Consider the following 17,039-nt stretch of genomic DNA (forward strand, 5'->3'; position numbering starts at 1 on the left):
TTTAAATATATTTCTGTTTCTGAATTTTTGAGATGAGGATTGATAATTTGGTGTAGTGGATAAAGTACTAAAATTTAAAAGTAAGCGACACTCTTCTGGATGTTGAAGGTACAATCCTCAATGAAATGAATACAATTATGAATTAAGACTTCTACCTAGTCATGGTTCCATTTGAAATTCTATCCAGATTCTTGAGTTTGACAAGATACACCTGAAGAAGGTCGAAGATTACATCAACCAAAACGTTGTGTGAATAACACTTAAGATGAAAACAGTAATCCAAATAATCCAATTAAAAAACAATTAAAATTTACTTTGCAATCATAATCACTTTTTAATAAAAAACAAACAAACATAAAAACAGTAATCCAAATAATCCAATCTATATATCTATAAAAGTGAAATTATCTGTGTGTCTGTCTGTGTGTGTACATTTTCCTACCAAATTACTCTGTCAATTTTCAGTCTACAGACTCGAGATTTGGCATGAGGGGTATTGAGATTTGGAAAAATCTTTTTAATCTGTTTTCGGCCAGAAATTTGGCTGTCAAAGGGTTAAAGTTCAACGATTTGACCTCTGAAAAACTCTACCAAACTCCTCTGCCAATTTTGGGTCTAAACACATGATATTCTAGATATAGGTTACTTGGACATGGATCAAACTTTTTAACTTGATTTGAGCCCAAAACAACAAATGTTAAGGGGTCAAAATTGGGGTCAAAGTTAAAAAAATGTGACCTCTCAGCCAATTTTAGGTCTAAACATTTGAAATTTTACATAAAGTGTATTCAGACATAGGCAAGCTGGTTAATCGGTTTTGGGCCGAAATTTTGGCTACCAAGGAGTCAAAGTTCAAAAGATTTAACTTTTGCAGTCTCTAACAAATTATTCAGCAAATTTTGTTTGATTCATGTAAGATTCATACTGGAAGTCACATTGACACTTGACAGAAAAGAAATTAATTAACACCTAGCCATTTTTAGTTTTACACACACATACACAGAGAAGAGACAGTCTGTACTTATTTACATGTAGACGCGAAGAGAAAGAACTCATGCAACCAATCATCTATATATAGACAAAAAGTACACGTCATCACAAAGCCATACACAGACAAAGGGAAGCAGCCCAAGTTACTCAACTCACTGAAAAACAAGCATGAATCTGAAGCTATCAAAAGGGAGATAACTTTTCACATTGTCCAAGGGACACAACTGTTGCAGTTTTCACAGTATTAAAACCTGATTAATATTGACAATTTCCAATAACCAATACCAACAACGGAAACTTCGGATTCGTATATGATGATGATGATTACTTTGATAATATTCACTCTTGACTTTTTTGTGGCATTTCTCCATGTCTTTAACTTAACAAATAGGCCTCCAATTGTTGTGAAGGCTCATACTAAATCATCTGCATTTTACAGCTACCTTTATATAACTCTGTTAAATATTTTCCCCCTTTATATAGCCGAGATGGCGTGAGAAAGAGAAGGGGGGGGTTAAACGAGATTAATATATATTTGAACTATCATGAACGAGCGAAAAATGGTTGGTACCTGGGAATGACATTGTCAGAAAAGTAGAAACGTTCTTGTAGAGCATGAATGTCAAGAATTGTGATCTGTGCTGGTCCTTTCGTTGTTAGCGGAATGTGTGACAAAAGAGAGGCAAGCGTCTGGAATTTAAAAAAAAGGATCAAATGAAACAGGTTTTTAGTAATCAACACAAATTTTAGAACACTTTAATCAAACAAAAATTTGTTTACAATTTTTTGTTTCTTCTCAACCCAACAGGTAAAAAAAAAAAATACAATATGAACATATATATTAAATCGTGTCAAATATTTCCTAAAAATGCCCTGTCCTGGGTATGACAGTAATTTTTATTGGGGTACTTGTGCAGTTTATGAACCGTGTTGAAATAATAAGGCTATTATATAGAAAACCATTCTTAACATGGGGAGGGAGCTTTGTTAACTATTTTGTAATTTCACCTTAGAATTTCAGAAACAAAAGATACTGTAAAAATTTAATTTAACATGAGAATCTTATCTAAAAAAAATAAACTGTAAACTGCACTAGTACTTTTTTGTGCTAATGAGTTGTCACTTATTCAGGCATAAGGGCCACTCAAGGATAAGGGTTAATCGGAATAATTATTTATAATGGTTGTAACAAGACAAGATTTTTGCTGTGTTTTGTTAGTTTATCTTTAGTTGACCTTTGACAACTAAAGATTTTCGGTTACTAGCTAAATAGAAAAGTTACTAGCCAAACCCACATGATTTTTGGAATATGACATCTCTGTTCTATAACAAGTAGGTTCATTATAAAAGATTTTTTTTTTTAATCTGTATAATTCTATATAGGCACCGAATTTTATTTTAAGACTTGAAGGTATAAACATTTGAATTTCCTCAGGGGTTTCTTTAAACAGCTTTCATTAAAAGAATAAAAAAGAGAGTATATTGTTTTATTAAACCTTTTATTGTTTAAATAATTTGACTTAGCTCGTTTTATTTAAAAAGAAAATAAAGTTTGAAAAGATAATGAGCTCTGGAAGATTATCTGTGAAAAAAAAACAAACACAATCACCAAAAGATAATCGTTTTATTATTTTTAGTCATCACTTGGAAAGATCACTGACAAATGCAACTGTTTCATTCACAACATAATGCCCCAAGCTATGAAATTAATACAACAGATAAAGGCTAACAACTTTACCTTGAGAAACAGGCTACAGGAAATAGAAGACATCTCCCATTAGAATTCAAAATCAATTTTGTACTTTGAGTGCCATCTCTACACTTGTGGCGACAGAATTGTTTTTTTTAAAGGCAATGTTTTATACAAGTAGAGGATTGTGTCATGAGTGAGATTTTTTCTGGAGAAGTAAAATGATTCAAACATTTTTTACAGCAACCTTAACAATAGATTTGATGGTAGTTTTCCATTTCAGGTCTTGAATGATGGTCACTACTAGAAGTTTATTGAAGCAGGGACTTTGGAAAGCATCAATTTCTTAATTTCTATTCTGAGTTTAAGTGTTATAAATATGTTTAGAAATTATTCAAGAAATCATGCAGTTTTAATATAAAATGACATATTGGTTAATATTCTTGAAATCTGCCTTAATAGACTTTTTTTCAGAAAGAAGAAATATTTTTGAAAAATATATCCACCATAACTATAAATCTCATAAAAATATTTGGAAAGTTTCAATTAAATAATTTCTCTTTTTTTTTTTTTAATTAAAATCATCTAGTTTACAAACAGCTTTGGACAGCTTTTATTAATTGACTTTACACTAAACCTGGTTTAATTTGGTTGTTTTGTTTTACCACATATCAACCCTTTTCATGTTATTTAATGCCGAATCCAGTGATTTTGGAAATAGTATTCGTGCTGCATCCAGTTATTTTGTAGAAGGTTTTTTTTATTCCAGCTCTTTGAACTTTCAATCGCTAGTTTGTAGTGTTTGGTTAGATTGTTTTATAATAGATTTTATCGTTTTTGTTCCCTGCTTTGCAGAACATGAATGAGTTTTGCAATGGGAGTGGGAAAAGGGTTACAGTAGCAATGTTTGGTACATTTTTAGTTAGGAAACCAGTCAGGAAGTGGGGGAGATAGAAAGAGAGAAGGAAAATTGGAAGAAAGAAAAGAAGGAAAAGGTGGGTTGTTGTTTTTGGTTTTGCAGAACATAATTAAGTTTTGCAAAAAAAAAAGTAGAAGACCAAAAAGCATCAATGTTAGGTGCATTTTGTTTCAGGAAGCCAGTATCTTCAGATAGCCTCATCTGGTAGCACCAGAAATCTGGCCAGGTCTTTATTTATCCTTCTTTCTATCAAGTCAATTCTTATGACTTCAAATTAAAAAAAACACCATATTAATAAATTATCAGATCAGCATAGAATATTTTATTGAATAAATTTTGAAATAACAGCAAAAAAAAAAAGAAATTAAAAAAGCATTTATGAACTATTAGATGAAATAGTTTACAAAATTTCATATCTTTTTTTTTTTTTTTTGGTTTTAGAAGATAGTTAAAAAAAATGAGACAACAAATAATATATGAAAAAAAATCGTTAAATTTATTTAAAATTAAAAAAATAATGAAACAAATGTTTATCTATTTCACTGGAAAATTTGTAAAAAAAATTAAAATATACTAAGCCATATTATTAGTAAACACTACATGGGAGTTACATTATAAATACTTACTCGGACATGAATGTGGGTCTTAAGCCAACCCTCTAAACACAAAAATATTACAGATAGCAGTGCGACATTTCAATCCTCTATAATTTGCTCTAATGACTTGAATAGAACTGGTCAGAGTCCAGTGCATTCTACATCATTTTGTATTCTGTGAAAGTTAGTAACACCTAAGAGTTACTTCCCTTTGATTGGAGTGCAATCAGTGAAGTGCATAGCAACTTCAAAATGTCGGATCGCATGTTTGTGAAGTTTATTTGTAAATAAAGTTTTAACTTGAAATCTTGTCACCTGAGAAATATATTAGTGCACACACAGACACCATAGTTTATTCTAATATCATACAAGAGAGATGCCAGCACTTGTACCCCCTCAACGTAAATACCCCTGACAAACCCGACTAGCAGCTAAATCCCACCCCTTCACAGAGATTCCTAGATGTAAGAGAGCCTTTTACTATAGTAGTTTCTTCCCCAGAACCGTTAGACTTTGGAATTCCCTTCCAGCTCCCTGCTTTCCCAACTGTACTGACATGCAGAAGTTCAAATGTAACGTGAACGGACATCTTGCTGCCCAACTTCCTACATAGTACCCCTGTAGATTATGTCCCTGATAGTAGCCCCTTACATCAAATTGGCAATGTGCCTTATTTGAGGTGAAAATGTAATAATAATAAAAAAAAAAGAAAAGATAACTAGCATCGACTAGGCAAAAATAAGCATTTTTTGCATGAGGCAATTTAGAACGCAAAAATAACCCATTAATGAAACAAGTAAAAAAATAAATAAATTAAAAAAAAGAGACCTCGTCTCCACAAGCGCCGTATTAAGTTAATCCCGAAAATTGCTGAAACAGTTTAGGAAAAATAATACACTAAAAGAATATACCAAACTCCTAGTTTCAGAACTGTAAATTCTCAAGTAAGGTTAAAAGCTGAAAGTAGAGTGGAAGTTTCCAGTTAGAAATCAATTAAAAGCCACGTGCCCAGCAATGATATTAAAGGCATAGGAATCTGTTAAGCTGAGATGGCAAAGGGGTAGAGAAGATCTGTTTGTTTTAATTAAACCAGCAAAGAACGATAGAACATTGGATAGTTACTACCTTTCCCTCCCATGAAGTTAGGTGCTTTATGCATATGTATGCTGCTATTAATAAAGGATAAACCTCCACAGCAATTTTTTTAATGCAAACTGGATAATTTGTTCGAGCTACCAGCTCTAGGAAGGTTGTCAATCGAGACTAAAGCAGCCTCCCTTCTCTTGTGGTTAAGTGTCATAATGTATGAGGTCAGTAGTACAGATTTTACAGAGTTTTCCTTCTCCTAGATGGATAACCTGACAAGATCTATGCTTCAATCACACTGACAGGGGTAATGACACAGCTGGGTTCAAAACCAGGTATTTCTGTGACCCCACTTGGGTAAATATAATTATTAAGTTTTATGCTTAAATCAAGTTTTGTTCTCCTACCAAAGTAATTAAAATAAAGTTGGAGATCGGTTCCCCTCTCATAATAAATAGAAAGGGTGTAAAGACGAGGGCATACCAAAAATAATGCATCCTATTTTTTTTATTTTGGTGGAATAGATCAGAGGGGATTGCAAATTGTATGGCTACGATGACTGAACTTATGCAATCATGATCTGAAAGTTTCATATCTCTATTGCAGATATTGACAGTATCAAGACCCGAAAGCCACTCAAGAATAAGAGTTACTAAATGTAAGGTGGTAGTGTAGTAATCGTTAATGGTGTAAATTGGGTAGAATTTGATTATTCATGTGGACGGCTCAACAAGAACTTGTTTACATTAGATTTGAGTGCCACCATGCTGTATGCAACCGGAAAGTAGGCCAGTGGAACAGAGTTCTACAGATGGGTAGTTCTGCGAAAGAAGCTTTGTTCATGGAATCTGCATGTAGAGTTAGGTACAAATAAAGAGTGGGTAAAATTGCATATAGTGGTTGTAGCTAATCAAGTGTTTTTTTTTTTTGTAAAAGTTTGACAAGGAGCGACCATAGTTCAGAAAATACAAATAGCTGAATTTGCTGACAAAATGAATGCACCGTGGGTATTTAAAGAACACCCCAGTTATGCTATAATCATAACAAGAACGATTTGATACTGTTCACCATAACTAAGCTCTATTTTCAACCAATTGTCACTATAGTAGTCTGTTTTTGAAATATTCTAATGCAACTGCCAAATATGATACGACAATCACATGTCAGTTCTTGTTAGATCACCAAAGTTAAACAACATTGAACTTGGTCAGTACCAGATGGGTGATCATTTGGGAATACCAGGCACTGTATGTAGGAGGACGTCAACACCTCCCTACAAGAACTGCAAAATCCTAATGTCATCATCTCCCTTGATTGGAATGAGATATATATGTTACTGGGGATCTTTTGTGAACTTGGTAATCCCACAAAACTTCCTCCTTGGAGGGAAGCCAGTTCAATCCACCTAGGGGAAATACAATTGGCATACAACTTCTCAATGCTCCTACCTTAGCTGTTGGTATTTCTCCTTCGTTTTCCACTCGTTCCATCGTTCCAGTTGGGAAATAAGGCAGCAGAAGGTGAAAGGATCGAGCTCTATACCTGAAATACAAACACAATACTTATCGGACGAATTTCTGTACAAAACAACGTTTATTTCTCTGTACTCAACGTCATCTTGTTTTTTTTCAGCACACAGAAAGGTGATTTATTTTTTCTTTATCACATTTTGTTATAAAAAAATCTGCATCTGAAAACGAATTTTTTTAAATTCAATTTTTAATTTGAACTACTTTTATTTAAACAACAAATTATTTCATCTTTGTGTTTGTACCTTCATTTGTACCCCTATTATCAAGTAGCTCTTGGTCTTGACAAATGGCGGCCAGATAGAAAAAAAGAAAAAAAAAATTGTTATGACTTTCCACACCCATTTGTAAAAATGAGATTATTCAAGCACAGAAGACATAATTCCAAAAAGCAATTGTTGATTCTCTTATTGAGATATCATTCATTTAAAAATGAATTGTTCCAAAATCGAAGGTCACAAATAAACATTCTGAAAATTGATATTCATTTTATTTATTTAAAGCGTATTTAAATGACAATTAGTTTTTACGTTGAGAAAGAGTTTATTTTTAAAAGGTTTGCATTTTTTTTTTTACATGGGCATCACCACTTATCAAGGCCCAGGGGCCACTCGAGAATAAGGGTTAAAGAGTGTACAGTAGTCAATTGGACAATATAGTAATTGTCAGTAATGGAAATTGGAAATTCAGTAAATTTGTTAACTTAAGGGGAAAGGCTTATCAAAAACTTGTTTACGTTGGGCTTGAAGACAACCATATTGTAGTCAGCTGGAAAGCAGGAAAACGGAAGACAATTCCACAGGCGTACAGTTCTAAGAAAGAAGCTTTGTTCATGGAATCTACGTTTAGGTTTAGGCACAGATAAAGAGTGGGGGAATTATTGATAGTGTTTTCAGCTAGACGAGTGTTTCTTGTGAATGTTTGGCAAGGGTGAACCATTGCATTGTTGCAATAAATAACTTTAAAACGTTTGTTTCAATGTATTTTAAGTATTTTACAGTGAGAAGAAAGAGAAGATGGCGTAATATAGTGCGTATGAGCGCAGTAGAAAATAGCAGCAGCAGCTGTAAGAAAAAAAAAAGACATATGCAAATTAGGAAGTGTACACGAGAAGAAAAAGAAAAAAAAAATAGAAAAAGGAAAAAAAAAAGGACACTACGTGCTCGGGGCAGAAACAAAGTGTGACGTCAAACAAAATGGACATGTAAATGTGAAGGCGAGAAATGAGCCAGCTGTGACCGGCGTGAGGTCGCAGAAGAAAAGTGTACACTGGCGAGGTTAGGGTTACGGTAATAATTATGACGGTAATAATTATGACAATAATAATTATAACGGTAATAATTATGACGGTAATGAGGGTTACGGTAATAATTATGACGGTAATAATTATGACAATAATAATTATAACGGTAATAATTATGACGGTAATGATTATAACGGTAATAATTATAATGGTAATAATTATAACGGTAATAATTATAACCATAATAATTATAACGGTAATAATTATAACCGTAATAATTATAACGGTAATAATTATAACCGTAATAATTATAACGGTAATAATTATAACGGTAATAATTATAACGGTAATAATTATAACAGTAATAATTATAACGGTAATAATTATAACGGTAATAATTATAACGGTAATAATTATAACGGTAATAATTATAACGGTAATAATTATAACAGTAACAATTATAACAGTAACAATTATAACAGTAACAATTATAACGGTAATAATTATAACGGTAATAATTATAACGGTAATAATTATAACGGTAATAATTATAACGGTAATAATTATAACAGTAATAATTATAACAGTAATAATTATAACAGTAACAATTATAACAGTAATAATTATAACGGTAATAATTATAACGGTAATAATTATAACCGTAATAATTATAACCGTAATAATTATAACCGTAATAATTATAACGGTAATAATTATAACGGTAATAATTATAACGGTAATAATTATAACGGTAATAATTATAACGGTAATAATTATAACGGTAATAATTATAACGGTAACAATTATAACGGTAATAATTATAACAGTAACAATTATAACAGTAACAATTATAACAGTAACAATTATAATGGTAATAATTATAACGGTAATAATTATAACGGTAATAATTATAACAGTAATAATTATAACAGTAATAATTATAACAGTAACAATTATAACGGTAATAATTATAACAGTAACAATTATAACAGTAACAATTATAACGGTAATAATTATAACGGTAATAATTATAACGGTAATAATTATAACGGTAATAATTATAACGGTAATAATTATAACAGTAATAATTATAACAGTAATAATTATAACAGTAATAATTATAACAGTAACAATTATAACAGTAATAATTATAACGGTAATAATTATAACGGTAATAATTATAACAGTAATAATTATAACGGTAATAATTATAACGGTAATAATTATAACAGTAATAATTATAACGGTAATAATTATAACAGTAACAATTATAACAATAATAATTATAACGGTAACAATTATAACGGTAACAATTATAACGGTAACAATTATAACGGTAACAATTATAACGGTAATAATTATAACGGTAATAATTATAACGGTAATAATTATAACAATAATAATTATAACGGTAATAATTATAACGGTAATAATTATGACGGTAATAATTATAATGGTAATAAAAAACTTTTGTTAAAAATGTCGACCCAGACTTTATTCATTTCTATTCTTGTTTTCTTTGTCCATTTGCAACATAACAGCTACATTACAATAATAGATAAGCACTTACGGGATTCTAGCAGAAATCCTTCTGGTTAGAAAATATCACTTACCTTGGAAACATATAGAGAACAGACAACTGCTCAAATATTATCTCTGGTGAGTGAAAACTGCCAAGGAAAATGACTGAAAAGAGGGGGGAAAAAAAAGAATCAGTAAATTTGCACGTCTAATATATAAAATAAATTCATTTTTTTCTCTTACATTTGTGTTCGATATCTTTGGTAAGAAAATTCATATATGCAGATCTTTTCAATTATCGATTTCATTTGCCTATATTGTTAGAAAACAAAATTTTAGTTTTGCTCATTTTCTTAGATTTTAATATTTAGTCCTGGTCAAATTTCTCTCAAAAATAGTCTGATATAAAGAAAATCAAGAAAGATTTCACTCTCATAGTCACGTCTATTAACACTGCCACCATGTACACCCGAAAGATGTTTTGCAAAACTTATACTTCTGTAGCACCGTCATCATTATTATTTTCATATAATTCTTAGCTAAATACTATATATATTTTATACAAAACAAAGTATACTTCCACTACCTATGTTTTTTTTTAAACGCTTTCTGATTGGATTATGAAAATATTTTTTTTGTTTTAACCAATGTTTGTATTTGATTGGTTTTACTGATCGATGATGCCATTGTGAAAAATAAAATATACTCAGAAAGAAACCTATCATATACTTTCCTTTCAATTCCAAAATTTTTCCTAATTCCGATACAATTACTGATTCCGTTCAAAATTTCGAATCTTTGTAAATTTCTAAATATAGATAATTGAAAGGGGGTGGTGGTAAATTACACAAAAACCCATGTAATATTTTTGTAACCATAAAAATACAGTTGTGATGCGACTTATAGATCTTAGTTTTAGTAGTAGTTTAAAATTAATAAATATTTATTGTTTCATCATTAATATGAACACTAGAAAATTTAACCAAAAACAAATAAAATCAAGAATCGTTTTGGGCATTAGAAAATAGGTACAAATTTTCTGATTCTGATGCATTTAAAAGTTTCAATTTTTCTTATTCCCAATTCTGATTAATAATCCTAATACCAATATATATATATATATATATATATATATATATATATATATATGAGCAAACAGTTAATAAAATATGTTAAAAAACACTTTGAAATGAGTTAAAAACATATTTAATCTGAAAAGGAAACACTAGATAAGTGGATAGTCCTTAATCCGCGGAGTTTCGAAGAAATACTCTCCTTCTCATCAGAGGGTAGGAATTAGCAAAATGCGGGATCGGATTTTGCATGCAGAAGTATTTGATGAAACAACAAGTAAGTCAAAGATCTTACTTGAAAACAAAATAAATTAAGCAGAGGGAATATCGTAAAGAAAAAGGTGATCACACATGAATGGATAGTCTGGTGGAAGATAAAAAATCCAGTGACGGTAAAATCCAAATGTAAAACTTCAAGAAAGTTAAAAGAATTTCCATTTGTACAAGTAAAATCCAAGGAAATCCCGTAATTGGAAGAAGATTTTATTTCATATATATATATATATATATATATATATATATATATATATATATATATAGTAAAATTTTTAATCTACTGTCATATTATATATCAGACAGTAGATAAAAAAGTTTACTAGAGAAAAGCAAATGTCAATTTCAATCTAATATAAATATTAACATTTATATATTCTCAAAGCTTTCCAGCGATAGATGAGGTTGATGCTGACTTTCTCTTATTTTTCGACTCATATCATATAACCCGCATTATTTGGGGCCTTTAGACAACGGATTTGCTTTATTTTAACTGCTTCAGATTATTCATTTTAACCACTTCAGATTGGAATATAGCCAAACTTCATCATTGTGAATTGGAATGGTTTGAAATTCCAAAGTGACGTATTTAAAAAAAATAAATTTTTCTTCGCTTCTTCATTTCACTCTAGAATTAACAATTTCGGTTTGGTTTTCATTTTTATAAACATTTTACGTTCTTTTTGCATTTTATGACACAAATGTCATACAATGCTAAAATCAGCAAATTTTTAGCTTTGCCATATGTAAAAATTTGCTGACATATTTCTTTACTCCGAAGAAAAGAATCTTGCATTTTTTGAAACTCTGCAGAATAAGGATTAATTATAATTAAGAATAAATTTTACATGTAAATTTTAATTTATGGTTTTCATTTTCTTATATATATATATATATATATAAGAAGCATAAATGAAAACCGTAAATTAAAATTTACATGTAAAATTTATTCTTAATTATAATTAATCCAAGTAGTCATGTATGTATGTGTATATATATATATATATATATATATACACATACATACATGACTACTTGCATAAGCCTGACAAATCCTAGCGTGGATGAAACGTAGAATATTCTGTGTAGCTTAATTTTTATAACTTACTACACACACACATATATATATATATATATATATATATATATATATATATATATATTTATTTATTTATTGTAACACAGGCGATAAAAGACGGGGAAGGGAATTAAATAAAAGCAAACAAAAGGATATATAAAAAAAATATTTGTCGCACATGTGATAAGGGAAAAAAGGGAGGAGACACAAAGATTGAACACAACATAATGCAAGAAAGAACGAAAACACAAACACAAGTGGTAACGTTTCAAAGTTAATTTTATTATAAAAATAAGCTATGGTGGGGTGGATGAAATTAAATAAAAATAAAAAAAAAACAAATTACGAGTATACGGAAAGGGTAACTTATTCTAATACCTAAACAGGCCAACTAAAAATATAGATAATAACAAAAAAAAAAAAAATGGCAAAATGCAGAACTCACCAATTCAATACACGAGAGAGATGTATGTAGAGAGAGGGGACTTACAGTCTTTACTTTTCTTTTCTACGTGAAGTTTAATCACCATTCTATTCACTTCGGGCAACCATTCTGAAGATGTGATACTATTTATCCACAGTTTCGGTTATTCTTTGATGTGTGTCTTTTTGGAGCACCATGTTCGTAGGGTCAACATTATCTGTTTTGACGACATTGGTTCATTTTCATTTCTTTGTCATTGTCGGGTGGAAATTTTCCACCTCCGCTTGGCATGTCTCTTTTCCTCTCTCCCTCTCTCTACCCCGTACTTTGCTTGCCCTTCTCTTTCTTTGTTCACTTAGTACCCAGAACTAAAAGGGGTCAGAAATTGTGTTGCTGATAGGGTGACCTGTCAACTCACTCATCTGCTGAACGTCTTTCTCGCCTCTCTTTCTCCTATACTCTCTCTCTTGCTGTTGGTTTGGTCTTTCTCTCTGTTCATTTTGCCTCAGTGACAATCAAACACAAAAACAATACATTTTTTGTCGGCCTAAAATTAAATTTGGAAATTTTCTTAAGGACTATGTCACAATATATATTACTTTTATGCACATAATAATATTTAAATAAAAATAATTTAAAAAATAATATATAAATAATATGCCCTAAAAAAAAATGTGGCGTGGCAAAAATAATGCAAACAAAGGGCAGAAAAGAAAAAACTACTACAGAATCGCTAATAGAAAAAAATAGATAAATCAACAATCTTTATATATATATATATATATATATATATATATATATATATATATATATATATATATAGACAAATATTATTGAATAGCACAAAGTTATTCTGTTTTACAATTTTCCTTTTTATCTTCTCCAATCTCCAAATAGTCCTTTTTGTGTTGTTCTCGAAATTGTATAAGTTGGATCCATAATCGCAAGCACTTTCGACAGAAGTGCTTCTATCATCCTCAGGCATATTGTAGAAATAAATGTAGAAATTGTTTTTTTAAATTATATATATATACTTTTTTTCATAGTCACGTGGTAGCTTAAATATACTGCCTATATATACACAATATATATATATATATATAATATATAATATATATATATATAATATATATAATATATATATATATATATATATATATATATATATATATATATATATATATATATATATCCATGGAATAAGGACTTTGTAAATTGTTTTTTGGAGTATTCAGTCGAACAATAAATTTTGATTGTAAAGTTCAACTTACAGTTTTAATTTTCTTTCTCTTTTATATACACACACACACACTAGCTATTGCATGGTGGGAACATATTGCCAGGCAAAGGATTTAGTTACATATTATTTAAGATACACCAAATATCCTAACTTGTTACGAAAAGTGACCATATGTTGGATTCAGGGGAGCATAAAAACACATCTTGGTTTATGAAAATCAAATGTGAAGAAATGTTCATAGCTTAAAGGGGAAATAACTCTCATAGCTTAAATAAATAAGTTTATTTTTGGTTTTAAATGCAACTGTTGTCAAGTATTAATAATTAAAAATAAATTAAATAAATCAACTTTCAATAATATTTCTAAATAGAACAATTAAAAATGATTCTTTTACAACAAACAATTATTAACAACGAGCTAATTATTAAAATAGATTTTCTTTTATGTAATATGCAAATGAGGGTACTCATTGAATGTAGATTTCTTTTGAATAAATAGTATATATAGAAATTATGCTGAAATAAAAGTGTATAAAAGTCTGTTTTCAGTATGAAAATTAATTTGTGAAACAGTATAGCTTTTGTATATATTAATCAAATTGTGAACATACACAGGAATGTGACTTTATTATAATATATATATATATATATATTTAAGAATTAAAGTTAAATTTCTTGTATGAAAATATATATAAAAGATATATTTAAATTAAGAATTTATTGTTTGACACAAGGAATATATGGAAAAGAACTATATTTATTTCTTTAATCCATGGATTTTTAATAATGGCTTGCTGAATAATTAAAACTTTGTATACCTTATTTACAGGTTTATAAAAAAATTTTTTTAATTTTAATAAATTTTCAATAAGATTTCTATTATATATATATATATATATATATATATATATATATATATATATATATATATATATATATATATATATATATATGTGTGTGTGTTTACTAGCTGGATGTCTGGCATTACCTCATTGTACAATATGCTTAAACATGATATTTTAATTTATACAGATTGTGTTTTTATTATTATAGAAATTATTATAAATTACATGGAATAATTTGCCCAGTGGACTAATTTATAAAATAAATTTTAAAAAATAAAAATGATAATGTCGTTCATAAAATTCCGTCTGTGTTTGTTTACAATATCATGTCAGCTGATATTTGGGCTTGACGATCTTAAATAAAGTCTTTCTTCTCTTAGAGATAAAAAAAGAATTTTTGCAGGGGAATATTTTATGTTACACCATGCAAGGGAAATAATAAAATCTTCTCTTATAAAAGTATTTCCCTTGGCCGGTGTAACATAAAATATTCCCCTGGAAAAATTCTTTTTTTATCTATAAGAGAAGAACGACTATTTTTAAGATCAAACTTATTTTCGATTTTTTATATTTATTGGATGAATTTCTGTACAAAACATATCTAAGAACACTGCCAGAAATATAAATTAGTTTTGTGAAATTTTCAAAAGATGGGCTCAGCCATTTTGGAACCTATGAGGAAGTGCCTTTATATATATATATATATATATATATATATATATATATATATATATGAGCAAACAGTTAATAAAACATGTTAAAAAATATTTTGAAATGAGTTAAAAACATATTTAATCTGAAAAGGAAACACTAGATAAGTGGATAGTCCTTAATCCGCGGATATATATATATATATATATATATATATATATATATATATATATATATTTAGTGACCTGGTAAGGCCACAGGAGGGACAACAGAAGCAGCCAAACTAAAGCTGGCCTGCTAGGACACAATATATACAAATGTAGACAAATTTAGGCATATTTTATTGGTTTGAAAGTATAAGTTCTTTTTTACCAATTGTCATAAAATTTTAACTATATACCCCCTCCCCTCACATTGATCAAGACTAATTGCTTTTGCATGTCCTGGCATGAAAGGCTGATTTTGAAAGCTGATTTTGCTTTCGATTTAGTTTCACTTTTATACGAAAAACACAAACAAACATGTGAGAGGAAGGAATAGCGTGAATTTTATAAAAGTCGATCAAAATAAATGTAGAGACGACGTCCGTTTGCAAATCATAGATATTATAATCTAGGGAGTATATAAAAAGTTCTAAGAAATAGTAAAACCCTCCCTTGAAACCCAGCAAAAAAAGCCTTTGCTGGACGTATAATAACGCGCGCGGCTGTTTTGTCTTTATATATATATATATATATATATATATATATATATATATATATATATATAGATTAATATAGAAAAGTGATCTCCCACTTTTTAAAACTATAATTTATTCATATCATGTAAATTACTCGTTTCCTGGCATTTTAACTGCTGTTAAAGTAAGTAAATTTCACAGTGTATAAAGCTTATTTGATACTGGAGATATTCATAATTGTACTCTATTTCCAAAAGAGGAGAGATATAACATATGAGAAATATCTGGAATCAAGCTTCTATCTTTACATCATCAACGTTCTGATCCCCATCTGGCATCAATTAAAATGAATGGCTCTCGTCTTGGGGAGGCCTCAAGTTTTGACAGGCTTCTGGGCTTGACCTTTACTCCTGATCTTAAATGGAATACGTACATCAAATCTGTTGCCAAGGCCGCTGGAAAAATGGTGGGATCCTTCTATCGATCCAGTAGATATCTCACTGCTGATGCAATTCTCTATCTATATAAGAGCCAGATACGTCCAAGGATGGAATACTGTTGCCACATATGGGCAGGAGCTGCTAGAAATGACTTGTCCTGCCTTGATAGGGTTCAAAATAGACTTTGTGGCCTGGTGGGAGATGTCCGTTTCTCTTCGCTGCAACCTCTATCTCACAGAAGAGATGTTGCGAGTTTGTGTCTGCTTTATCGTTATTTTCATGGAAAGTGTTCGACTGAGCTTCAATCTATGGTCCCCCCTCGCCAAACATTCACAAGAAACACTAGACTAGCTGAAAACATTATCAATAATTTTCCCCACTCTTTATCTGTGCCTAAACCTAAACATAGATTCCATGATCAAAGCTTCTTTCTTAGAACTACACGCCTGTGGAATTGTCTTCCGTTTTCCTGCTTTCCAGCTGTCTATAATATGGTTGTCTTCAAGTCCAACGTGAACAAGTTTCTGATGAGCCGTTCCACTTAAGTTAACAAATTTACCGAACTTCCATTACTATTGATTACTATATTGTCCTTTTGACTACTCTACACTCTTTAGCCCTTATCCTTGAGTGGCCGATCGGCCTTGATAAGTGGTGACGCCTATGTAAAAAAAAAAAAAAAAAAAAAGTCTCCCCTTGCTGTTATTTCGGATCATTTGAGACCATAACATCAAGTTTTAGTTTCCTCTCCATCAAGGCCAGT

The 17,039-nt window shown here is 29.9% G+C and overlaps 1 protein-coding gene across 1 annotated transcript in view; it reads right to left on the minus strand.

Annotated features, from left to right (window-relative positions):
* Positions 1-17,039, minus strand: part of LOC145243893 (uncharacterized) — a 63,378-nt gene that overhangs the window by 13,524 nt on the left and 32,815 nt on the right. The window contains exons 3-5 of the mRNA XM_080107001.1: positions 9,667-9,739; positions 6,730-6,823; positions 1,562-1,680 (exon numbers count right to left, since the gene is read on the minus strand). Of these exons, the coding sequence (XP_079963127.1) occupies positions 1,562-1,680; positions 6,730-6,823; positions 9,667-9,739 (286 nt within the window). The remainder of the gene's footprint in view (positions 1-1,561; positions 1,681-6,729; positions 6,824-9,666; positions 9,740-17,039) is intronic.

This window comes from Euprymna scolopes, chromosome 22 (genome assembly GCF_053919585.1).
Source record: "Euprymna scolopes isolate OS-2025 chromosome 22, ASM5391958v1, whole genome shotgun sequence".
NCBI lineage: Eukaryota > Metazoa > Mollusca > Cephalopoda > Sepiida > Sepiolidae > Euprymna > Euprymna scolopes.